The 26987-nt window shown below is 49.9% G+C and overlaps 2 protein-coding genes across 2 annotated transcripts in view; one reads left to right on the top strand and one right to left on the bottom strand.

Annotated features, from left to right (window-relative positions):
- Positions 1-26987, top strand: part of LOC125723834 (NACHT, LRR and PYD domains-containing protein 12-like) — a 360722-nt gene that overhangs the window by 48937 nt on the left and 284798 nt on the right. The window lies entirely within an intron of this gene.
- Positions 24842-26987, bottom strand: part of LOC125723833 (NACHT, LRR and PYD domains-containing protein 12-like) — a 44155-nt gene continuing 42009 nt past the window's right edge. Inside the window, exon 12 of the mRNA XM_049000665.1 lies at positions 24842-26191. Within this exon, the coding sequence (XP_048856622.1) occupies positions 25674-26191 (518 nt within the window). The 3' untranslated portion in view covers positions 24842-25673. The remainder of the gene's footprint in view (positions 26192-26987) is intronic.

The raw sequence follows: 26987 nt of genomic DNA, 5'->3' as shown, positions 1-26987 counted from the left end.
GAGAGACGCTATCCTGAAAGAGCTCATCATCCTCCCCAAAGACTGGACCGATAAAAATGCATTGCATTGTTTTTGCCATGTTTAATGAGTGTTAGGTGTGTTAAGTGTTCAGCACGAATGTCGAAGTGTTCAGGACTATTTGGTTGTAATTGTAAAGTTGTAATTGCCAGTACTGTAGTTGTGGGGTATATTATTGTTTCGTTTTCCTTTTATATGAGATAGACATCAATGCTGTAAGGGAGGAAATGTTATGTTCACATTAATTATATAGGAACTACTTTTCTGGTATGTACCAATAATTAACATACAGACAGGCTAGCGTAGGAATACGCAGAGTTAGAGAACTATATAGTCCTACACTGAGAAGTGACATGCGATGCAGTACAATTCCTAGTAAAGACATTGCTAACTTTACTTTGGTGTCTGTTGGATGTATGTTGTGAAAGTGAGAAACACAACAATGTACATTCAGAGCTTCCCGATGTCACAGTGGAAGGTGTACATGATGTTGCTCCCGGCTGTGTAGCAATACCATGTAACGCAGCGCGAACACCTGCCAAAACTGCATGTTCTATGGCCTCTAAGTGAGCAGAATTCGCCATGTTGTCCCGCATCAGCCCTAACCTGCGCTCTCGTCGGTACCGCCCATTTTACACAAATGGGCGTGGCTAATTTGCATACGTTCTCAACATTTAGTCTACATTTAGATTTAACATTTAGATTTAATATTTATATTTAAGTTTTATATTTAACATTTATATTTATATTTAAGTTTTATATTTAACATTTATATTTACATTTACATTTATATTTACATTTACATTTATATTTAACATTTATATTCACATTTACATTTATATTTAACATTTATATTCACATTTACATTTAACATTTACATTTAATATTTATATTTAACATTTACATTTAATATTTATATATAGACAATATTTATATTTATATTTACATATGATAAACAATTTTGAACATAATTTACACAGCAAAAAATAATCCAAATAATCCTGATAATCCACAACACCATTGACTTCTAGGTAAATGTCAGAAAATTGCACTAAATGTTGAAAAAGTGGCAAGTACAAAAATGTTTGCTACCTTTACAAACAGCGCCCCATACCAACTAATTCCAATAACCGCTTATCCAGTACAGGGTTATGGGACACACACATCACAGGAAGCACAGGGCACAAGGCAGAGACACCCTGGATGGGATGCCAGTCCATCACAGGGCAAACACTCACTCAAATTGCTGAGGACAATTTAGTGACACTAATTCACCAAACTGCATGATCTTGGACAGCAGGAAGAAACCTGAGGAAACCCACAGGAACACGGGGAGAATATGAAAGCTGTACATGCAGAACCAGGAGTGGGAACCACACCCACAAGCCTGGAGGTGTGAAGTGAGAGCAGCTGGTCTGAAGTCCTGAAGGGAGCTGGAGCGCCATTTCTTTGGAACAGTGTGGAGCCGTCCTGCATTACTGCTTATCCTGTACAGGGGGGTGGGGAGCCTGGAGCCTGTCCCAGGTGGCACAGGGCGGGGGACACAATGGACAGGATACTAGTTTATAGCAGAGCACAAACTCACACATACAGACTCACACTAAGGGCAGCTTAGAGATTCCAATCGGCTGATCGCAGTTTCATGTTCTCCAAAGTAGGAGGAGAAAGCCCACACTGGAAGAACATGCAGACTTCACACGTACAGCAGGAGGGACAGGAAACAAGCCAAGAGACAGAGGTTACACCCCGAGACCCCACACCCCCCCACAATCACACATACTGTTAGGATTTGTTTAAAAGTTACATTTTAATGCTACAAAATGATGACTGACTATGAACTTCATATTCCAGAACTTTGTTGGAATCTATGCTGACTTTAAGAATGTTACCTTACAGGATTTACCCGTTTCTGTGCACTGTACCTACAGTAAGGAGGTGTGATCTCTGCTCCTTCAAAGCAGACAGACTCACTCACATATGATTACAGTTCTAGTACATAGCAGATACTGTTGCTGAAAGTGGTGAACAAGTGAGGCAAATATAACAATGCAAACATGCCGCTGTCAAGGTGCTGCATGGGCACTAGTGCAGCTAGGCTGGTATTTCTGGGCTCCACAGACATCACTGGTGGTTGGTGTCGTGGTCACCGGGGTGAAAGACTCGTGCAGCAGATGTTTCTCAGACAACAAACAGGGACTTACTGGGATCAGGATGGGAGGCTATGGAACCGGCAACACATAAGGCACAACATCAGTGATCGAACTGGGGAACACAGGACCAGGAAGCACTTAAATGGAGGACTAATGATGGAAGAGACTGGAGACAGCTGGGAGTGTTTCACACGAGGGCTGGAACGAGACGTGAGACCAACAAGCAGCAAACATGGCCTGTTAGAGCCACGTCAGGGAGGAGGCGGGACATTTAATTTCATTTTTATATAGTGCCTCACAGAGTCGTCCCAAGGCACTTTACATAGATGTGTAGTCATACATTACAACATCATTAAAGAGAGTGATACACAAAACGGGAAAAAGGAAAGAAAAATATTAAATAAAGAAAGCCAGATGACAACGGAGGAGAGGAACCAAAAAACCCCAAGTAAGGAGAAAAAAAGACCTCTGGGGGTCCATGAACAACTGGCTGCCCAACCCCCCCGGCAGACTAATATTACTGAGAACAGAAAAGAGTGGAGCTGCTTGCTAAAGGCCAGGTGTGTCAATAAGCCTGTTCTCCACGCTGGCCTGTGTAGGGTGACACTCAAGGCTGCACCCAGGATGACACAGTTAGCAGGTCCAATTCGCAGTGTCACCCCTCTATGGAACAGAACCGGGACTCCAGCTGAGATGGTGCCCCCCCCGGGCAGCACCTGGAAATGTGGGGAGGCAGAGAGCATGGATGGTCAGAACATGCGTTGACACATAAATGGACAAGCATAGTGGATAAAAATGGCATTGCTTAATGTGACAGTACCCCCCCCCCCCAACCCACCAAAAGCATGCGCTCCGGCCATGAAGTCCAAGGGGGTTAGACAACAGGGATGGAACCGGACTGGACTCTGGACTAGACAGGGGACGACAGAACAGATGGTAGACAGGACAAGACCAGACAAGACTAGACAGAACACTAGACAGACAGCAACACCAGACATAAGAGCAGTTGCAGGACATCACTAAGGACATGGAGCGGATAAAGGAAAAGCTAGGAACCACAGGTACAGCAGTCCTGTCAGACCCCAAAACAGGACGGACAGGTGGAGGGTCAACAAGAACTGGGGCACAGGATGCACAAGACAAGGAGAGATGGGGCATCCAGGGAAGACAGGCAAAGACTCGGGGCTGGGGACCCTCCTAGGCCCCTTTCCAGGTGAGGCTGAACTCTGCCGAATCACAGGACCAGAGGGTCTGGGAGGGCCAGCAGGGCTGGAGGACGTGAGGGGTTGGGAGGTGATGAGAGAACCGCAGAGCAGTAGGGCAGCAAGGAGACAACAGGACAGGAACAGGAAGATGGCAAGGGACATACAGGGCAAGAGCAGAGACTGGCAAACCCTCTCTGGGAGACAGACATTCTGCCTGCCGCTTTCTTGGACTCCTGTTGATACTGGTGATCACCCAAGAAACTGGGACCAGAGTAACCGGAGTCTGGGATGAAGGAGGGACCCACGTATCAGGACCCAGGGCACTCTAGCAGGACATCCTCTGGATCCATCTTCTCTGGGCTGGTGGCAGCCTGCAGGCATGTGCCGGTGGGACGTCAGGATAGAAAGTGGGCACCAGCAGGCCGTCAGGAGATGAGGTGGGCGCCGGCTGGACGTCTGGGGACATTGAGGTGGGTGCTGGCCAGGCATCAGGGGACAGAGAGGTGGACGCTGGCCTGACATTATGGAGCAGTGTGGCAGGTGTCGGCTGGTTACCAGGGAACCGTGTCAGATCTGTGGGGCGAGTTGTGGGGGTTGGGTGCAATGTGGATGAGGTGGCAGTGTATGCAGGGGCCTAGGCGGACCGATCATCGGCTACCAGTTCTGGTTCTAGGAACATGGAATGTAACCTTTCTGGTGGGAAAGGAACCTGAGCTGGTTGGGGAGGTAGAGAGATACCGACTAAATATATGCACAGGTTTGGCTTGAGAGGGGCTGGACTCCCCTCTATTGCACTCTTGACTTGCCCCTGGTGAGAGGCACTGGGCAGGTGTGGGTCTACTTATGTGCTGATTTCACACGGCCGCCATTTTGAATGGAAAGCGAGGCAGAGGAGGGAGTCACCCCAAGTGGAAGCCTGGAAGTACAGTCACATAACAACGGCTTGGACCGTAAACTTTGAGCTGGTGCCACGTTTTACCATAAACGATGCTGAAAAATGGGCTGAGGAGGGATGTTGAATATCAAGAGCAGTTCTGTTAAAAGGATACAGCGACTGAATAGAGGGTAACATTACTGATATTAAAGGTAAGTTAACGATTTTGACAGGCGTAGCCTAAGTGTTAATGTACTAGCTAATCAGCAAATATCAAAATATTGTTTCCAGCGTGAATAACTAACGTTAGTCATTAACAAGATTGATTTATTTTCTGAGTTTACAATTTTCTGAGACAACAAGCACTATTATCCTGAGATAGGCTGAAAATGCTGGATACATATTACTAAACATATATAGTACATTACAGAGTTAATCAATGGGGTATGAATATATTTTAGGTCCAAGCAGAGTCAGGTACTTCACCTCCAATGGATCATGGGTTTTCACATAGAAAATAAAAATCTTCAGCCCCACTGTGAGGAATTATAGCAGGAGGCAGCTTGGTTATATGATACATCCTCACTACTGTAAATCCATGATTCTGCAAAAGTGTGTTTTCTAACTTTGAACTTAGCTTTTAAGTGTCCCGGTTACAAGGAAATCAAGGGAAAGACAAACCTTGATCACATTCTCGTCTTTGATAAGATGTACATCCTGGTTCAGAACAATATGCCACACTAGCATCAACGAATTTTGTGGAATTAATCCCACCTCAGCCTTGTTTTCATTTTGAAAATGGTGACCTCTGCGAAATAAGCTAATAGCCCCCCCCAATTCAGTGCCAGAACGTTGGAGTTCACCCCAGTGAACGAGAGGGTTACCTCCCTTCCACTTCGAGTTGGGGGAGGGGGTCTGACTGTTTATGCGTATGCACCGAACACCAGCTCAGAGTACCTGGCCTGATTGGAGACCTGAGAGGGGGGCTGGGAGGTGCCCCCCGTGGGGACTGCATTGTACTGCTGGGCGACATTAACGCTCATGTGCGTAGTGACAGTGAAACCTGGAAGGGTGTGATTGGGAGGAACGGCCTGGCCGATCTGAATCCCTGTGCTGCCCACAGTGTGTCCATAACGAACAGCATGGTGGAACATAAGTGCTCCTGTGACCGGAGCACCCTGGGCCGCAGGGCGATGGCAGTCTGATGGGACTGGTAATTTGTCACTTTTAATATCTCTCCTTATATGTTTCATGTTCTTTTAATTTAATGTTTTATCCATCCATTTTCCAAACTGCTTATCCTACTGGGTCGTGTGGGGTCCGGAGCCTATCCCGGAAGCAATGGGCACGAGGCAGGGAACAACCCAGGATGGGGGGCCAGCCCATCGCAGGGCACACTCACACACCAGTTACTCACACACCAGTCACTCACACATGCACTAAATGTTTTATTTTCATATGTATTCCCACGATTTTACGTTGTGCATTATGCATTTTATTTTTTATCATCTTTTCTGGAAAGCACTTTGAATGACCTTCTTGTATGAAGATGTGCTATACAAATAAACTTGACTTAAACCAACATAAAATATTCATTCTCTACTCACTTCAGCTTCTCCAGTTTACAGCTGGGATCCTCCAGTACAGCAGAGAGCAGCTTCACTCCTGAGTCTCCTGGGTGATTGTAGCTCAGATCCAGCTTTCTGAGGTTTGACTTCAGAGCTGAAGTCAGGGAAGAACAGCCTCTCTGTGACTATACAGCCTGACAGCCTATTGAAAGGAAACCACAAAATTTCAGACAAAATACAGGCAGCAGCGACCTGTCAAATCACCAGTGCTGAAGTTGCCAGTGACTGGCCTGGACCCACCAGAGCAAACAGCCCTTCAGCCCCCCCCCCCCCCCCCCCCACCCTTCCCCCATCCCAGGTCTCCCTGTTGCTGATAAAAAGCTGCCATTCGGGGGTAATATTCTGCACTTGGGTTTGCCTGAGTGCCTCTGTTCCTGCAGCTGCCACACACTGTTCACTGAAGCTCACCTTTTAGCGTCACTGACTGTAATAACAGACATAAATGATTGGCTTCTAAATTAGACCATCCAGTGAGAGCAACCCACTGCATCAAACAACTGGTCTCTCTCATCCCCAGTTCTGCCAGAAGAAGAGCACTGAGGACAGAGAGGATGAGACCCTGGACTGACGTCAAGATTAAATGGTGTGACGTCATAGAAACCGCAAGATGCCCACGGTCGAGCAGAGAACCACCCGTGAGGAAGTGAGGAATGCCAACAGGAGGCGGTTGGTATTAGATCAGTGGGTAATGCTGGTAGAGTAACCAGTTCTCCCCCCCACTCCTTATTTTCTACATCATTTTTTGCCTGCTGTCGTGTCACAGAGACACAGAGTTTGGCCAAAACACACTGATGCTCTTCTGACTGTACATTAAGTCGCTCAGTCCCCACAAGCCGTAGTGAGGAATTGTCTCTACGAAAAATGACCCTTTTCACAGAGACCCCTCTGTGTTGTCCTGTGTGTGTGACGCAGCTCCTGACCCCCTGCCCAGTCAGCATGATCCCCAATCCCCATTTATCCCCAGTTGTCACTTTGCGAGGCTGGAGAAGTCCTGCCATTTCCTGCAGACTTCAGTCCCAGATCACTGCTGGCCACGGTGGCCTTTCATCCTGGCAGAGATTTCCCTCCATTGTTTTCTCCACATCCTTCATTAGAAGGAGATGTGAACATCCCCAGCAACTACTGCAGGCCTGTCTGGCTTTAAATTACGCAAATTATAAAGATAAGTTAATTGCAAAAACCTTTATGGATGGAACAGTATTTTCAGAAATTCTGTTTGAGAGCCCTTAGCACATGAACATTTTAAAGCCTGTGGTCCACACAGATCTGTACAGTACAGTGAGAGCTGAGGATAGAAGAGATTCATCTCTCACAGCTGACAGGTGGCTGATTTGACACAGAATTGTGGTCATGCAGCAGATTTCTAAAATAATAGAGTATTTTATTTGATGTAATTCCAAGGAAATGTGATTTAGCTTCTTCTAAGGGACTGTGAATAGTCCAGCCCATGCATTTACTCTAGTGTACAGCAGAACAAGGTTTTCTCGGTCACTTTGGTACATTTCTCAGATCAGAAATTAAATTCTCATAACTACTTGTACAACCTCCACATCATCGAGTCCCTTTTGCACATCATAAATGCAAAGTCTCATTCTTTTGGTCAAATTGCAAATGCTTTGGCTCAGTCATGCGAATAATTATGTACAATCCTACATTTTCAATTGTTCATGACATGTTGGTCAAAATATATTATACTGGTTCTCTGTTGAAAAGTCTAACATCTGGTGTTAGTTCATTATATAACTCATTACCTGCAAAATGGTCGTCATAATCGCTCAAGCATGTTCTCTATACATCTGTACAACTGTGCATGTATATATATCCAGTACTGTGCAAAAGTCTTAGGCAGTCCAAAGAAATGTTTGAAGCTGTTTATCTGGGTAGCAAGTGTACTTTGGCTTAGAAAAAAAAGCACAATTTAACATTAGAACGGGTGCAAATTAAGAGTAACACAATAAAAACTAGTAATAATTTCTTAAGTTTTCTAAAAAGTTACTGATATCTAGTTGGATGGCTAGATGAACACCGCTTCAGTTCCCAAACTTCTCCTCAGGGGGACCTCAGCCGTTCCATGATTTTGTTAAATTTCACAAATAGCTCAATTAAATAATTAAATATATTGGTTTAAAAGGTCAGTGAGAGATTGACCAGCTGTATGAGGTCTGCTAGTGGCCAAGTCAAAAAATGCATGGCTGCACTGGACGGTCACTGCAAATACTAGGATGATTTTAGCAGAGGTTCTGAAATGGCAAAGCTGACACACTTTGACAGGCATCATATCATAGTTTTATACCAACACGAGGATAATCTAAACATCATTTTCTTTGCCTGCCTAAGACTTTTGCACAGTACTGTATATATATATTTAGGTCCTCAATCATGGCCTTACAATGGCTGAGGCTGGTCGGCCAAATGATGGGAGAACAACCATGTCCACAACCATTCAAACATTTAATAGAGCCAACAGGTATGTAATCCAACAATGTGCCCTGTACTGTAATATTGTCCTCTTACTGCAATGTTTCATATTACAGTATTCCATTTGCATTTTATATTATACAGTGAATTTTACTTCATACAGTTACATACTGGATGTATACTGTAGCACACATGTCGCGTCACTCATGGTCACACACACAGATGAACCTCCCCCCAAACCACAGGCAATACGCCAGGACAAGCAGTGTAGTACAATCTTTTATTAAACACGCAAGAGCAACCCCACTACTTAACACACAGGGGGGGAAACAGAATATCTAACACGACAAAGGGGGGGACATGCCCTACATACACGCCTTTCCCACTGAATTCACCCCCATAGAATTAGCACTTCAGTCTCCGAAATTCCTGTGAAAATGTTGAGCATGTACATGAGCGATTGACTACACACCAATACAATCCAAATCCAAAACACAGATGGTAAATGTGCTTTTCTACTTTTATGAGAACTGAAAGCGCTTTACAATTCATGCCTCACATTCACCCATCCACACACCGGGGGCAGAGGCTGCCATGCAAGGCGCCAACCTGCACGCCGGGAGCAATTTGGGGTTCAGTGTCTTGCTCAAAGACACTTTCATGGGGTCAGTAGAAACTAGGGCTTGAACCTGCAACTCTCTGGTTGCTAAACGATAGCACTACCTCCTGCGCCACCATCTTCCCCAAATGTAAGGAGAAGGAGGTTCTTCGGAGCTCCGAGATGTGATTGGCTGTAATAAATCTGGAATATAGCTATATGACAGTTTTTGATAACACCAGCATTTATTTTTTAGGCAAAAATGGCAGGCAGATCAGAACTGGCCGGATTTGATGTTGCAGCTTTTAATAAAAGACAAAACAAAATTAAAAAGTGGTGAAGTCTGAATGATTGTGTGTTTATTTCAGTTATTGATGTTGATAAGATTGGTTTCCTCATACAAATACAACACACATGATGTTTACTTGAAATGACTGAAAAGTGATACCAGGATCAGAGGGTCAATAAGCTTTTAAGTAATAATGTGGATTGTGCTTGGGATAGAAGCTGCACGTTGTGTTAAAGAAAAGTATAGATTTTCATTTGACAAAATATGCTAATGAATTGTAAAAACAATATTAGTGACATTCATCTTTAGATGACATTAATTACATAACTAATAATACTTTGAGAAGAAATGTTTTGTCGTTATTATTTTCTATTATCATTGCTTCTTACAGTAAATTATTCTTGATGCCCCCAGTCGGTGCCCATGTATGTAAATATGTGGGTAGGATGCCGGTTAAACCCCCCGATTCACGTGCAGCATTTGATCACAGTTGACCCCATTCATGCTGGGCAGAGTCATCCCGTCTTAGCAGAGTCCTGCTGAAGCTGTCTGTGAGCTTATTCTCCAGGTCTCACTGGCTTTTGTGTGGCTCCCCACACTTCTGTCACAGTAGACAGTCCTGCCTGCCTGCAGCTTAACCAATGAAGCGGCTCTTTCCTTGCATATAATTAATGCAGCAGCTATTTACTTGCATCTATCACTCAGGCGGCTGCTTCCCTGCATGTGACCTACTACAGTGTTTTATAAGGTGTTTCCTTTGCTGTTCTCAGTCTCTGCCCCAATTCCCCAGTTTCTTTCGCAGTTTTTCCTGCCATCTCTGCCACAGCTTCAGCTGCATTGTCTGCAGTCTCTCCTGCACTGTCTGCTCTGGCTGCAGCTCTGCCTCTTTCAACCCCCCCCCCCCCTCCTATGGCTCCTGCTGCAGCCAAACCCCCCCGCAGTTACACCCACTATTCCTACTGCTCCTCCTGCCTCTAATGCCCAACTGCCCCAGCATCAGCAGCTCCTGCTGCCCCTAATGCCCCAGCTCACTCTCTCTCTTGCTCTTCTCCTGATCTCAGACTCCCCTGCTTCCTCTCCTCTCTCATCCATCTCTTCTTTTGTCGTTTTCACCTCCATTTCTGTTATTACCTGGAGTGATTTATTTCCGTAATGACTGCTGCCATTGTTTGTCACCATGTTCTCTATAGCTGTCATCAGCTGTTTAATCTGAAGGCTGTTACTCCTGCACTCTGATTCATCCAGGTTTCCATCAGAGCTTGAAGGTCTTCCTGACCATTGGCCTGGTTCCTGATCAGGTGTGATGATCTTTGTTCTAACAGCCAGTTCTTCATTTCCTCCAGTGCCTGAACAGCCTGTGATTCCCCAGCTTCTCTCCTCTCTATCATCACTTGCTGTAGTTGTTCCATGAGATCTGCAGACTGAGCATTTTTATCTTTTCTGATCCAGTGCTTAGAGTGAATGACATGGACTCGGCCTCCACACTTATCAACAAGTTCCTTCAGATCCTTGTTCTCCTTCACATATTCCTCAGTGGTTTGGTTTTCTTTAAGCCCATCAGCCTGTGTGAAGAGGACACCTGTGTGTTTCAGGGCTTCCTCCCCAAACCACTTCAGTACCATCTTCACTGACTCGTTCTCTTCCCCCAGGATAACATTTCCTGTGCTGCTCTTCCTAGATCCTGTGTTTCCCAAAAGCACAATTCTCACTTCAGAAGGTGCTTTGGGAGAGAAACACGATATCAGTTACCATGAATATTATACATTTGTGTCAGTTTGATTGAAGACTCATAGCAATGTGCTACGATCAAGCCTGTCAGCAGGAGGCACCGTGAATGTGGTTATAATGAACATGAACATGCCATATTGCTGTGGAAATTCTCTAGCATGTCTTTAGCATGTCTTGGGTGCAGCTACTTTATTCTGTCAGCAGATGGCAGTGCAGAGCCACACAAAGCATGAGCGCATGGGAAAGAGACTGACAGTCAGAGGTACTTATTCAACTCATTTTGTTACTGAACACAGATATTTCATCTGTCTGCTTATCCAAAGGAAAACCTCATTTCTATACATAGTTTGTTTACATGAACACTGACAGAAAAGCTTTGATATGCAGCCAATCTTAGCAATTTCACGACAGATGCTTCTGTCCAGCTCAGTGGATGTCAGTCTGGCTCCGGGGTCGGCAACCGAATTAAGAGCCACTTTTCGGAAAAGAAGCCAGAGAATTTTACTGGAAACAAACATTTATTCTAAACAGATTAGCGACTTTTTATACATACCAACGACAGAGTAAAACAATTTTCAATGTTTCATGGACTTTTGAACAAAAAGTCTGCCATAATTTTATGAATCATATCATTTTCTTTTCTTTATATTAACAGGTTTAAGGTGTTCCGTTACTCTGATAAAACACTCAGCAAGATGAGCGGCTTTCCATTTTTGTAATGAACCGTATGCCAAAACAAAATGTTCACGTAAGCGTGTCAACTTTCCACTTATTACCACAAAACAAACAATACGTTTTGACCCTTTCGGCTCTCCGTACGGAATGAGGTTTTGGGGTAGAGCGGTCTGGATGCTGACAGAGGACACGCGCTTTCTGACCCCTCCTGCAGTCAGGTTGTCCTGGCATATCTGCAATCGAGAGACCGTACTCGGTCCGGGCGTCCAATTTGCAAAGTTATGCGCTAGAGTAATCCTGTGCGCAATGAGGCATGTATTTTAAACATTTTCCACTAAAATGCATCCCTAACAATCCATAAACCATTGAGATTATTCACATTAGACGGAAAACAAAGCATATATATTCGCTTCCGCAATGATCCACTCACTAGCATTATAGGGGAAAATATATGTATTTATTATAAGCCTATAAATTAAGGAATGGAAATTCACTCAAAAAATGCAATATGCTGTTTATTAAGAAGACAATTGCTTGATATTTTCGCATTATGTATTCAAAAAAGTTGTATAGGTGTGTCGAGCTCCGTCAAAACAGTTGAATTAGAACGAGTCCATTATGTAACTGGAACCCCTCCCACATGTAAACACAGTGACGCACTACAGCGTTGGTTTGTTGTCTGAGGCTATGATACTGACCACAAACACATTCTCAGATTTCACTGTACCAATCACAGCATATGCAGGCAGAAAAATGTTAGCAAAAAACATTCAGCATTAGATTCTAAAACCGTCTGTAATGTCTGTGTTTATCCAGTGGACCATAAACTAAAATAAGCTTTTTATTTCAGTTTCTTTCAAATGTTATAAGGTAATAAATAAACAATCATAATAATTAAACCATGCATTACTGACTATCAGACAACTTCAACAAGTTACCAAATGGATGCAAAATCAAAGATATTCATTTGCGCCTGGCACTAACCATGTATTCCTTCACAGTACTAAGCCATAGAAAGGGCCCCAATGAAACCCCTGCATTCCTGCATCGCAGATACTCTAATCTCAGCATTTATAAGATTATATTTGTACTACTTCCCAATTTTTATATTAGATGAGACTAAAAATTGGGAAATATCTATATGCACAAGTAGTTTTTCCAGATAAGAAGGATGATATCAAGACTGTCAGCATTTACGCATAAAATTATGACATACCTGAGTACCCCAGACTGTCCGGAAAACAAAGCCGTACAGCATGTGTGGATGACTAATGTACATACAGTGTCCATCCATCCACATGCGGGTCATTGTTGCAGGGGAGCCTGGGCCCATCCCAGCGAGATCCGCTTTCTTATAATTTAATTCTGATCCGATTTTATTTAGAAATCTGTGTTTTGTCTCCACCTAGTGGCGTCCAGTTGACGTATCCAGTGGATGTAAGAAATATGGCAGCAGTTTGATAGAGAGACATTATAACTGACTACAGTCACTTTATAGAATGTTAATCTGTAATAGCAAATGAATCCAATGGTGGATTGTTAATGGATATCTGTGTATATTTTTACACGTCTAATAATGATGTATGATAATGCATGCACATAAATTTAGTAGCTTTTGCCAGCCGGGCGTGGGAGGGGTTCAGTATCTATCTATGTATCAATTTATCTGAGTCAGACAGATAACTGAGGGTAGAGGAGTAAGGGTGCATGGGCACCTGCCCCCTCTGTCTGATGGAGGAGCATACAGACATTTTACAGTGGGCTGGGGGTGGCAAGGCTGTCTGGTCAGCTGCCCATTCTGTCCGACGGGGGCATAACCAGACCTTTTACAGTGGGGTGGGGGTGGCAAGAGACCCTGGGGACCTGCCCGTTCTGTCTGATGGGGCAACAACCAGACCTTTTACAGTGGGGTGGGGTTGGCAAGGCTGCCTGGGCACCTGCCCGTTCTGTCCGACGGGGGCATAACCAGACCTTATACAGTGGAGTGGGGGTGGCAAGAGTGTCTGGGCAACTGCCCGTTCTGTCCGATGGGGCAGCAACCAGACCTTTTACAGAGGGGTGGGGGTGGCAAGGCTGCCTGGGCACCTGCCCCTTCTGTCCGACGGGCCAGCAAGAAGGCCTTTTACAGTGGGGTGGGGTTGGCAAGGCTGCCTGGGCACCTGCCCGTTCTGTCCGATGGGGCAGCAACCAGACCTTTTACAGAGGGGTGGGGGTGGCAAGGCTGCCTGGGCACCTGCCCCTTCTGTCCGACGGGCCAGCAAGAAGGCCTTTTACAGAGGGGTGGGGGTGGCAAGGCTGCCTGGGCACCTGCCCGTTCTGTCCGATGGGGCAGCAAGCAGACCTTTTACAGTTGGATGGAGATGGCAAGGCTGACTGGGCATTTGCCCGTTGTTTCCTATGGGGCAGCAACCAGACATTTTACAGTGGGCTGGGGGTGGCATGTGTGCCTGGGTACCTGTCCGTTCTGTCTGACCGGGGCAGAACCAAAACTTTTAAAGTGGGGTGCGGGTGGCAAGGCTGCCTGGGCAGCCTCCATTCTGTCCGACGAGGGCATAACTAGAACTTTTGCAGTGGGGTGGGGGTGGCAAGGTTGCCTGGGCACCTACCCGTTCTGTCCGATGGGGCAGCAAGCAGACCTTGCACAGTGGGGCGGGGGGTGGCAAGGTTGCCTGGGCAACTGCCCTTTCTGTCCGACGGGGCAGCTACTAGACCTTTTAAAGTGGGGTGGGGGTGGCAAGAGTGACTGGGATAATTCCCTTTATGTATGACGGGGGCATATGCAGAATTTTTTACAGTAGGGTGGAGGTGGCAAGGCTGCCTGGGAACCTGTCCTTTCTCCCCGATGCGGGTGCAACCAAACTATTTGCAGTGGGGTGGGGGTGGCAAGGGTTCCTGGACACCTTCCTGTTCTGTCCGATGGGGGAGCAGCCAAACCTTTTACAGTGGGGTGGGTGTGGCAAGGCTGCCTCGGCACCTGCCCGTTCTGTCTGACGAGTCAGCTACCAGAGCTTTTACAGTGGGGTGGGGGTGGCAAGGGTGCCTGGACACCAACCTCTTCTGTCCGATGTGGCAGCAACCAGACCTTTTTCAGTGGGGTGGGGGTGTCAAGGCTGCCTGGGTACCTTCCTATTTTTTATGACAGGGGAGCAGCCAGACTGTTTACAGTGCAGTGGGGGTGGCAAGGCTGCCTGGGCACCTGCTCGTTTTTTCCGACGGGGGAGCAACCAGACCTTTTAAAGTGGGGTGGGGGTGGCAAGAGTGACTGGGATAATTCCCTTTATGTATGACGGGGGCATAAGCAGAATTTTTTACAGTAGGGTGGGGGTGGCAAGGCTGCCTGGGAACCTGCCCTTTCTGTATGATGGGGGCATAACCAGAATTTTTTACAGTGGGGCAGGGGTGGCAAGGCTGCCTTGGAACCTGCCCTTTCTGTATGACCGGGGCATAACCAGAATTTTTTACATTGCGGTGGGGGTGGCAAGGCTGCCTGAGCACCTGCCCGTTCTGTCTGACGGGGCATAACCAGACCTTTTACAGTGGGGTGGGGGTGGCAAGGCTGCCTGGGCACCTGCAGGTTCTGTCTGACGGCGTAGCAAGCAAAGCTTTTATATTGGGGTGGGGGTGGCAAGGTTGCCTGGGCACTTGCCCGTTCAGTCCGATGGGGCAGCAAGCAGATCTTCCACAGTGTGGTGGGGGTGGCAAGGCTGCCTGGGAACCTGCCCTTTCTGTATGACCGGGGCATAACCAGAATTTTTTACAGTGGGGTGGGGGTGGCAAGGCTGCGTGGGCACCTGCCCGTTCTGTCTGACGGGGGCATATCCAGACCTTTTACAGTGGGATGGGGGTGGTAAGGTTGCCTGGGCACTTGCCCGTTCAGTCCGATGGGGCAGCAAGCAGATCTTCCACAGTGGGGTGGGGGTGGCAAGGCTGCCTGGGCACCTGCAAGTTCTCCCCGAAGGGGGAGTAATCAGACCTTTTACAGTGGGGTGCGGCTGACAAGGTTGTCTGGGCACCTTCCCGTTTTGTCCGATTGGAGAGCAACCAGACCTTTTTCTGTGGGGTGGGGGTGGCAAGGGTGTCTGGGCACCTTGCCTTTCTGTCCGACGGGGCAGCTACCAGAGCTTTTACAGTGGGGTGGGGGTGGCAAGGCTGCCTGGGACCCTGCCCTATCTGTATAACTGGGGCATAACCAGAATTTTTACAGTGGGCTGGGGGTGGCAAGGCTGCCTTGGAACCTGCCCTTTATCTATGATGGGGGCATAACCAGAATTTTTTACAGTGTGGTGGGGGTGGCAAGGCTGCCTGGGAACCTGCCCTTTCTGTATGACCGGGGCATAACCAGAATTTTTTACAGTGGGGTGGGGGTGGCAAGGCTGCCTTGGAACCTGCCCTTTATCTATGATGGGGGCATAACCAGAATTTTTTACAGTGTGGTGGGGGTGGCAAGGCTGCCTGGGATCCTGCCCTTTCTGTATGACCGGGGCATAACCAGAATTATTTACAGTGGGGTGGGGGTGGCAAGGCTGCCTGGGCAGCCTCCGTTCAGTCCGACGGGGGTATAAATAGAACTTTTGCAGTGGGGTGGGGGTTGCAAGGCTGCCTGGGCACCTGCTGGTTCTGTCTGACGGGGGCATAACCAGACCTTTTACTGTGGGGAGGGGGTGGCAAGGGTGTCTGGGCACCTTGCCTTTCTGTCCGACGGGGCAGCTACCAGAGCTTTTACAGTGGGGTGGGGGTGGCAAGGCTGCCTGGGACCCTGCCCTATCTGTATAACTGGGGCATAACCAGAATTTTTACAGTGGGCTGGGGGTGGCAATGCTGACTGGGCACCTGCCTGTTCTGTCCAGCGTGGGAGCAACCAGAGCTTTTACAGTGGGGTGGGGGTGCCAATGCTGACTGGGCACCTGCCAGTTCTGTCCGACGGGGGAGCAAGCAGACATTTTACAGTGGGGTGGAGATGGCAAGGGTGTTTGGGCACCTGCCACTTCTGTCCGACGGGGCAGCTACCAGAGCTTTTACAGTGGGGTGGGGGTGGCAAGGGTGCGTGGGCACCTACCTCTTGTGTCCGACGGGGGAGCAACCAGAACTTTTACAGTGGGCTGGGGGTGGCATGTGTGCCTGGGTACCTGTCCGTTCTGTCCGACGGGAGATCAAGCAGACATTTTACAGTGGGGTGGAGATGGCAAGGGTGTTTGGGCACCTACCTTTTGTGTCCGACGGGGCAGCTACTAGAGATTTTTCAGTGTGGTGGGGGTGGCAAGGCTGCCTGGGCACTTGCCTGTTGTGTCCGACGGGGCAGCAACCAGACCATTTACAGTGGGGTGGGGGTGGCAAGGCTGCCTGGGAACCTGCCCTATCTGTATAACTGGGGCATAACCAGAATTTTTACAGTGGGCTGGGGGTGGCAAGGCTGCCTGGGCACCTGCCAGTTCTCCCCGACGGGGGAGTAATCAGACCTTTTACAGTGGGGTGGGGGTGCCAATGCTGACTGGGCACCTGCCCGTTCTGTCCGACGGGGGCATAACCAGAATTTTTTACAGTGGCGTGGGGGTGGTAAGGATGCCTGGGCACCTGTCTCTTCTGTACGACGGGGCAGCAAACAGACCTTTTACAGTTGGGTTGCGGTGGCAAGGCTGTCTGGGCACCTGCCAGTTCTCCCCGACGGGGGAGTAATCAGACCTTTTACAGTGCAGTGGGGGTGGCAAGGCTGCCTGGGTAACTGTCCGTTCTGTCTGACGGGGGCATAACCAGAACTTTTAAAGTGAGGTGGGAGTGGCAAGGCTGCCTGGGCACCTGCCCGTTCTGTCCGACGGGGGAGCAAGCAGACCTTTTACTATGGGGTGGGCGTGGCAAAGGTGTCTGGGTAGCTGCCCCTTTTGCACGACGGGGGAGAACCAGACCTTGTTCAGTGGGGAGGGGGTGGCAAGGTTACCTGGGAAACTGTCCGTCTTGTCTGACGGGGCTTTAACCAGACCTTTCACAGTGTGTTGGGGTGGCAAGGGTGCCTGGGCACCTGCCCATTCTGTCTGACAGGGGCATAACCAGACCTTCTACAGTGGGGTGGGGGTGGCAATGCTGCCTGGGCACCAGCCCCTTCGATCCTACCGGGGAGTAACTAGACCTTTTACAGTGGGGTGGGGGTGGCAAGGGTGCCTGGACACCAACCTCTTCTGTCCGATGTGGCAGCAACCAGACCTTTTTCAGTGGGGTGGGGGTGTCAAGGCTGCCTGGGTACCTTCCTATTTTTTATGACAGGGGAGCAGCCAGACTGTTTACAGTGCAGTGGGGGTGGCAAGGCTGCCTGGGCACCTGCTCGTTTTTTCCGACGGGGGAGCAACCAGACCTTTTAAAGTGGGGTGGGGGTGGCAAGAGTGACTGGGATAATTCCCTTTATGTATGACGGGGGCATAAGCAGAATTTTTTACAGTAGGGTGGGGGTGGCAAGGCTGCCTGGGAACCTGCCCTTTCTGTATGATGGGGGCATAACCAGAATTTTTTACAGAGGGGCAGGGGTGGCAAGGCTGCCTTGGAACCTGCCCTTTCTGTATGACCGGGGCATAACCAGAATTTTTTACATTGCGGTGGGGGTGGCAAGGCTGCCTGAGCACCTGCCCGTTCTGTCTGACGGGGCATAACCAGACCTTTTACAGTGGGGTGGGGGTGGCAAGGCTGCCTGGGCACCTGCAGGTTCTGTCTGACGGCGTAGCAAGCAAAGCTTTTATATTGGGGTGGGGGTGGCAAGGTTGCCTGGGCACTTGCCCGTTCAGTCCGATGGGGCAGCAAGCAGATCTTCCACAGTGTGGTGGGGGTGGCAAGGCTGCCTGGGAACCTGCCCTTTCTGTATGACCGGGGCATAACCAGAATTTTTTACAGTGGGGTGGGGGTGGCAAGGCTGCGTGGGCACCTGCCCGTTCTGTCTGACGGGGGCATATCCAGACCTTTTACAGTGGGATGGGGGTGGTAAGGTTGCCTGGGCACTTGCCCGTTCAGTCCGATGGGGCAGCAAGCAGATCTTCCACAGTGGGGTGGGGGTGGCAAGGCTGCCTGGGCACCTGCAAGTTCTCCCCGAAGGGGGAGTAATCAGACCTTTTACAGTGGGGTGCGGCTGACAAGGTTGTCTGGGCACCTTCCCGTTTTGTCCGATTGGAGAGCAACCAGACCTTTTTCTGTGGGGTGGGGGTGGCAAGGGTGTCTGGGCACCTTGCCTTTCTGTCCGACGGGGCAGCTACCAGAGCTTTTACAGTGGGGTGGGGGTGGCAAGGCTGCCTGGGACCCTGCCCTATCTGTATAACTGGGGCATAACCAGAATTTTTACAGTGGGCTGGGGGTGGCAAGGCTGCCTTGGAACCTGCCCTTTATCTATGATGGGGGCATAACCAGAATTTTTTACAGTGTGGTGGGGGGTGGCAAGGCTGCCTGGGAACCTGCCCTTTCTGTATGACCGGGGCATAACCAGAATTTTTTACAGTGGGGTTGGGGTGGCAAGGCTGCCTTGGAACCTGCCCTTTATCTATGATGGGGGCATAACCAGAATTTTTTACAGTGTGGTGGGGGTGGCAAGGCTGCCTGGGATCCTGCCCTTTCTGTATGACCGGGGCATAACCAGAATTATTTACAGTGGGGTGGGGGTGGCAAGGCTGCCTGGGCAGCCTCCGTTCAGTCCGACGGGGGTATAAATAGAACTTTTGCAGTGGGCTGGGGGTTGCAAGGCTGCCTGGGCACCTGCTGGTTCTGTCTGACGGGGGCATAACCAGACCTTTTACTGTGGGGAGGGGGTGGCAAGGGTGTCTGGGCACCTTGCCTTTCTGTCCGACGGGGCAGCTACCAGAGCTTTTACAGTGGGGTGGGGGTGGCAAGGCTGCCTGGGACCCTGCCCTATCTGTATAACTGGGGCATAACCAGAATTTTTACAGTGGGCTGGGGGTGGCAATGCTGACTGGGCACCTGCCTGTTCTGTCCAGCGTGGGAGCAACCAGAGCTTTTACAGTGGGGTGGGGGTGCCAATGCTGACTGGGCACCTGCCAGTTCTGTCCGACGGGGGAGCAAGCAGACATTTTACAGTGGGGTGGAGATGGCAAGGGTGTTTGGGCACCTGCCACTTCTGTCCGACGGGGCAGCTACCAGAGCTTTTACAGTGGGGTGGGGGTGGCAAGGGTGCGTGGGCACCTACCTCTTGTGTCCGACGGGGGAGCAACCAGAACTTTTACAGTGGGCTGGGGGTGGCATGTGTGCCTGGGTACCTGTCCGTTCTGTCCGACGGGAGATCAAGCAGACATTTTACAGTGGGGTGGAGATGGCAAGGGTGTTTGGGCACCTACCTTTTGTGTCCGACGGGGCAGCTACTAGAGATTTTTCAGTGTGGTGGGGGTGGCAAGGCTGCCTGGGCACTTGCCTGTTGTGTCCGACGGGGCAGCAACCAGACCATTTACAGTGGGGTGGGGGTGGCAAGGCTGCCTGGGAACCTGCCCTATCTGTATAACTGGGGCATAACCAGAATTTTTACAGTGGGCTGGGGGTGGCAAGGCTGCCTGGGCACCTGCCAGTTCTCCCCGACGGGGGAGTAATCAGACCTTTTACAGTGGGGTGGGGGTGCCAATGCTGACTGGGCACCTGCCCGTTCTGTCCGACGGGGGCATAACCAGAATTTTTTACAGTGGCGTGGGGGTGGTAAGGATGCCTGGGCACCTGTCTCTTCTGTACGACGGGGCAGCAAACAGACCTTTTACAGTTGGGTTGCGGGTGGCAAGGCTGTCTGGGCACCTGCCAGTTCTCCCCGACGGGGGAGTAATCAGACCTTTTACAGTGCAGTGGGGGTGGCAAGGCTGCCTGGGTAACTGTCCGTTCTGTCTGACGGGGGCATAACCAGAACTTTTAAAGTGAGGTGGGAGTGGCAAGGCTGCCTGGGCACCTGCCCGTTCTGTCCGACGGGGGAGCAAGCAGACCTTTTACTATGGGGTGGGCGTGGCAAAGGTGTCTGGGTAGCTGCCCCTTTTGCACGACGGGGGAGAACCAGACCTTGTTCAGTGGGGAGGGGGTGGCAAGGTTACCTGGGAAACTGTCCGTCTTGTCTGACGGGGCTTTAACCAGACCTTTCACAGTGTGTTGGGGTGGCAAGGGTGCCTGGGCACCTGCCCATTCTGTCTGACAGGGGCATAACCAGACCTTCTACAGTGGGGTGGGGGTGGCAATGCTGCCTGGGCACCAGCCCCTTCGATCCTACCGGGGAGTAACTAGACCTTTTACAGTTGGATGGGGGTGGCAAGGGTGCCTGGGAACATGCCCATTCTGTCTGACGGGGGCATAACCAGACCTTTTACAGTGGGGTGGGGGTTGTAAGGCTGCCGGGGCACCAACCCCTTCGATCCTACCGGGGAGTAACTAGACCTTTTACAGTGGGGTGGGGGTGGCAAGGGTGCCTGGGCACCTGCCCGTTCTGTCCTACGGGGAAGAAATCAGACCTTTTACAGTGGAGTGGGGCTGGCAAGGGTGCCTGGGCACCTGCCCCTTCTGTCCTATGGGGGAGTAACCAGACTTTTTACAGTGGGGTGGGTGTGGCATGGGTGCCTTGGCACCTGCCCGTTCTGTCTGACGGGGGCATAACCCGACCTTTTACAGTGGGGTGGGGGTGGCAAGGCTGTCTGGGCACCTTCCTATTCTGTCCAATGGGGGAGCAACCAGACCTTTTACAGTGGGGTGGGGGTGGCAAGGGTGCCTGGGCAGCTGCCCGTTCTGTCTGACGGGGGCATAACCAGACCTTTCACAGTGGGGTGGGGGTGGCAAGGTTGCCTGGGAAACTGCCCGTCTTGTCTGACAAGGCTTTAACCAGACCTATTACAGGGGGGTGGGGGTGGCAAGGGTGCCTGGGCACCTGCCCGTTCAGTCTGACGGGGGCATAACCAGACCTTTTACAGTGTGTTGGGGAGGCAAGGGTGCCTGGGCACCTGCCCATTCTGTCTGACGTGGGCATAACCAGACCTTTTACAGTGTGTTGGGGAGGCAAGGGTGCCTGGGCACCTGCCCATTCTGTCTGACGGGGGCATAACCAGACCTTTCACAGTGGGGTGAGGGTGGCAATCGTGTATGGGCACCTGCCCCTTCTGTCCGACGGAGGAGCACCCAGAACTTTTACAGTGTGGTGGGGGGGGGGGGGGGGGGGGTAAGGGTGCCTGGGCACCTGCCCATTCTGTCTGACGGGGGCATAACCAGACCATTCACAGTGGGTGGGGGTGGCAAGGGTGTCTGGGTAGCTGCCCCTTTTGCACGATGGGGGAGAACCAGACCTTGTTCAGTGGGGAGGGGGGTGGCAAGGTTGCCTGGGAAACTGCCCGTTCTGTCTGACAGGTCTTTAACCAGACCTTTTGCGGATGGGGTGGGGGTGGCAATGCTGCCTGGGCACCTGCCCCTTCTGTCCTACGGGGGAGAAATCAGACCTTTAACAGTGGGGTGTGGGTGGCAAGGGTGCCTGGGCACCTGCCCGCTCTGTCTGACGGGGGCATAACCAGACCATTCACAGTGGGGTGGGGGTGGCAAGGGTGTCTGGGTAGCTGCGCCTTTTGCACGACGGGGGAGAACCAGACCTTTTTCAGTGGGGTGGGGGTGGCAAGGTTGCCTGGGAAACTGCCCGTCCTGTCTGACAGGTCTTTAACCAGACCTTTTGCGGATGGGGTGGGGGTGGCAATGCTGCCTGGGCACCTGCCCCTTCTGTCCTACGGGGAAGAAATCAGACCTTTTACAGTGGAGTGGGGCTGGCAAGGGTGCCTGGGCACCTGCCCCTTCTGTCCTATGGGGGAGTAACCAGACTTTTTACAGTGGGGTGGGGGTGGCATGGGTGCCTTGGCACCTGCCCGTTCTGTCTGACGGAGGAGCACCAAGAACTTTTACAGTGTGGTGGGGGGTTTGTAAATCTGCCTGAGCTCCTATCCGTTCTCTCTGACGGGGGCATAACCAGACCTTTTTCAGTGGGGTGGGGGTGGCAAGGTTGCTTGGAAAACTGCCCGTCCTGTCTGACAGGTCTTTAACCAGACCTTTTGCGGGGGGGGTGAGGGTGGCAATGCTGCCGGGGCACCAACCCCTTCGATCCTACCGGGGAGTAACTAGACCTTTTACAGTGGGGTGGGGGGTGGCAAGGTTGCCTGGGAAACTGCCCCTTCTGTCCGACGGAGGAGCACCAAGACCTTTTACAGTGTGGTGGGGGTGGCAAGGCTGTCTGGGCACCTTCCTATTCTGTCCAATGGGGGAGCAACCAGACCTATTACAGGGGGGTGGGGGTGGCAAGGGTGTCTGGGCACCTGCCCCTTCTGTCCGACGGAGGAGCACCAAGACCTTTTACAGTGTGGTGGGGGGGTTTTAAGGCTGCCTGGGCACCTGCCCGTTCTGTCTGACGGGGGCATAACCAGACCTTTCACAGTGCGGTGGGGGTGGCAAGGGTGCCTGGGCACCTGCCCCTTCTTTCCTACGGAGGAGAAATCAGACCTTTTACAGTGCGGTGGGGGTGGCAAGGCTGCCTGGGCAGCTGCCCCCTCTGTCCTACGGGGGAGTAAGCAGACCTATTACAGTGAGGTGGGGGTGGCAAGGGTGCCTGGGCACCAACCCCTTCGATCCTACCGGGGAGTAACTAGACCTTTTACAGTGGGGTGGGGGTGGCAAGGGTGTCTGGACTCCTGCCCCTTCTGTCCGACGGAGGAGCAACCAGACCTTTTTCAGTGGGGAGGGGGTGGCAAGGGTGCCTGGGCACCTGCCCTTTTTGTCTGAAGGGGGCATAACCAGACCTTTTTCAGTGGGGTGGGGGTGGCAAGGGTGCCTGGGCACCTGCCCATTCTGTCTGACGGGGGCATAACCAGACCTTTCACAGTGGGGTGGGGGTGGCAAGGGTGTCTGGGTAGCTGCCCTTTTTGTAATACGGGGGAGAACCAGACCTTTTACAGTGTTGTCGGGGTTGCAAGGCTGCCGGGGCACCAACCCCTTCGATCCTTCCGGGGAGTAACTAGACCTTTTACAGTGGGGTGTGGATGGCAAGGGTGCCTGGGCACAGGCCTTTTCTGTCTGACGGGGGCATAACCAGACCTTTTACAGTGTGTTGGGGAGGCAAGGGTGCCTGGGCACCTGCCCATTCTGTCTGACGGGGGCATAACCAGACCTTTTACAGTGTGTTGGGGAGGCAAGGGTGCCTGGGGACCTGCCCATTCTGTATGACAGGGGGCATAACCAGACCTTTCACAGTGGGGTGAGGGTGGCAATCGTGTATGGGCACCTGCCCCTTCTGTCCGACGGAGGAGCACCCAGAACTTTTACAGTGTGGTGGGGGTGGCAAGGGTGTCTGGGTAGCTGCCCCTTTTGCACGATGGGGGAGAACCAGACCTTGTTCAGTGGGGAGGGGGTGGCAAGGTTGCCTGGGAAACTACCCGTCTTGTCTGACAGGGGAGAACCAGACCTTTCACAGTGGGGTGGGGGTGGCAAGGGTGTCTGGGTAGCTGCCCTTTTTGTACGACGGGGGAGAACCAGACATTTTTCAGTGGAGTGGGGGTGGCAAGGTTGCCTGGACACCTGCACCTTCTGTCCTATGGGGGAGTAACCAGACCTTTTACAGTGGGGTGGGGGGGGGGTAAAGGGTTCCTGGGGACCTGTCCGTTCTGTCTGACGGGGGCATAACCAGACCTATTACAGTGAGGTGGGGGTGGCAAGGGTGCCTGGGTAGCTGCCCTTTTGGTCCGACGGGGGAGAACCAGACCTTTTTCAGTGGGGTGGGGGTGGAAAGGCTACCTGGGCACCTGCCCGTTGTCTGACGGGGGCGTAACCGGACCTTTTTCAGTGGGGAGGGGGTGGCAAGGTTGTCTGGGCACATGCCTTTTTTGCCTGACGGGGAGTACCCAGTTCTTTTACAGTGTGGTGGGGTGGGGGGGGGGGGTATGGGACCCTGGACACCTGCCTATTCTGTATGACAGGGGAGCAAGCAGACCTATTACTGGGGGGTGGGGGTGGCAAGGGTGTTAATTATTTAACAAATCAAATTTCTTTACTTAAATATATTAATAATAATTTTATTTACTTTAATCCACTGAACCAGGACATAATTATATTTTCCAGTTTTTTTTCAGTCTGTTATGTCTCTAGTTAAATGATTATTTTATACATTGATTGACAGTCATTGTGTCAGTTTTGTTCAGCTGCAGTAATACAGTGAATTTAACTTAATCCAGCAGACTGTGGTTTCATTATGTTACTCAGTTATGCTTTGGGTGACGCTGAAGCAGGACATTAATAGGACAGAACAGAAAGCCTTTATTGTCATAGTACTGGGAGGAAATACAGTAAATGGACATAAATATATAATATATAAAATGTACATATACAAGAGAAGGGGATAGCCCCCCCCCCAATCAGGATTACATTTAATTACATTTTAGTCAAAGAAAAAAACTATTAAACTATATTTTTGATGTTATTCAGTTCACTAAACACAGTCATTTATTTTTTGTCAAACATACAGTACTGTGCGAAAGTCTTAGTCAGTCCAAAGAAATGTTTAAAGCTGTTTATCTGGGTAGCAAGTGTATTTTGGCTTAGAACAAAATACACAATTTAATATTAGAATGTGTGCAAATTAAAAGTAACACAATAAAAACTAGTAATAATTTCTTCTGTTTTCTAAAAAGTTACTGATATCTAGTTGGATGGCTAGATGAACACCGCTTCAGTTCCCAAACTTCTCCTCAGGGGCACCTCAGCCGTTCCATGATTTTGTTAAATTTCACCAACAGCTCAATTAAATAATGAAATATATTGGTTAAAAAGTCAGTGAGAGATTGACTAGCTGTATGAGGTGTGTTAGTGGTCAAGTCAAAAAATACATGGCTGCACTGGACGGTCACTGCAAATACTGGGATGATTTTAGCAGAGGTTCTGAAATGGCGAAGCTGACACACTTTGACAGGCATCATATCATAGTTTTACACCAACAGGAGGATAATCTAAACATCATTTTCTTTGCCTGCCTAAGACTTTTGCACAGTTCTGTACATTTCAGAGTAAAAATGATTATAAAGGTTAAAAAGCAGAGATTTTACCCTTTTGCCAGGAGAACCAGCAACACGTCACAGTGACACTGAGGAGTTTATAACATAAAACCCTGGATAGAGCGACTCAGTGAATGAGGAGGTGAATCTGTGCAGGGGGGTCAGTCCATCAGAGGAGACTCTGTAGAAGGACAGAGCACCAGCCCCCCAGTCCAGATACACTCCTACTCTGCGGGAGCCTGAGGGCCGTATGGGTATGAGAGTCTCTTTATTATTGTGCAGGACAGAGTAACTGTTAGTATCACAGCACAGACACCATGACTTGTTATTGAATCCAAGCCCACTGTCCCTCTCTCCTTTCCTCCTGATCCCTTTATAAGTCACTCCTATCTCAGCTCCATATCCATCCCACTCAGCCTCCCAGTAACAGCGGCCAGTCAGACTCTCTCTGCACAGAACTTGGAGGCAGAAGTCAAATCTCTCTGGATGATCAGGATATGGCTGCCACTCTGCCCCCCCTGTCACCTTCCTGTTCCCCCCTGACAGAGACAGGTCTCTGTTTGCAGTGTTGGGGTCCAGCGTCAGCTGGCAGGAGTCTGTAGGCAGGAGGAAGAATTATTAATCCCATCAGGCCGCCTGTACTTTATGTTTCTGTACGATATAAAAACAGCACAGCTTCCCCTAACGAAGCGGGAACTGAAGTTTATGAAACATAAGGAGGGCGCGCGACGGCGGCGGGAAGAGCCGCCAAAATGGGGCGCGAGCTAAACTAACAGCTTAATTAATTTAATTAAAAAATGACAAAGCAGCGACATTCATCAGACATATTCATCACAAGCATAAAACGGCACCAGAGATCAATACTAAAGTCAGTGTCTTTCCTTCAAACGGCTAATTCCGGCGCATGCGGCTCTAAAATGGCCATCAATAACAGAATATTTAAGTAATATTATTACATGTTTAAAGTGATATTTAATAAACATTTGGACCTGGATTCCGATATAAACTATGATTTCGGCACATATCGTGCATATTAAAAAACAGGAAGGTTCTCATTAATTCAGAAAAAAATTGCTCTGAAAAACGGGATTATTAACTCATTAATTCGGAAAAACAGAATTAATTTTTCCCAGATGAATGCAATACGCTTCCATAGAGAACCGCTTACCGCGCGCGTGACTGTAGATGCTGCGCCGCTGCCGCGAGGCGTGAGCCCCGCATCTCGCGCACGCACGCGGCCGCTCTAATCTGTTAACATGGGCGCCGAAATGAAATTTGATATTTTCCGCCGCACATCCAGTGTGTCCCGGGCGCTAATTTCTTTTAGCACCGTGGATCAGGAGAACTTTTTAATATTCATGAGCGAAGCCCTACACGATTGGCTAGCTGATT

Source organism: Brienomyrus brachyistius, unplaced genomic scaffold (assembly GCF_023856365.1).
Source record: "Brienomyrus brachyistius isolate T26 unplaced genomic scaffold, BBRACH_0.4 scaffold52, whole genome shotgun sequence".
NCBI lineage: Eukaryota > Metazoa > Chordata > Actinopteri > Osteoglossiformes > Mormyridae > Brienomyrus > Brienomyrus brachyistius.
The sequence above is the reverse complement of the archived record's forward strand: the minus strand, read 5'-3'. Positions and strand labels throughout refer to the sequence as shown.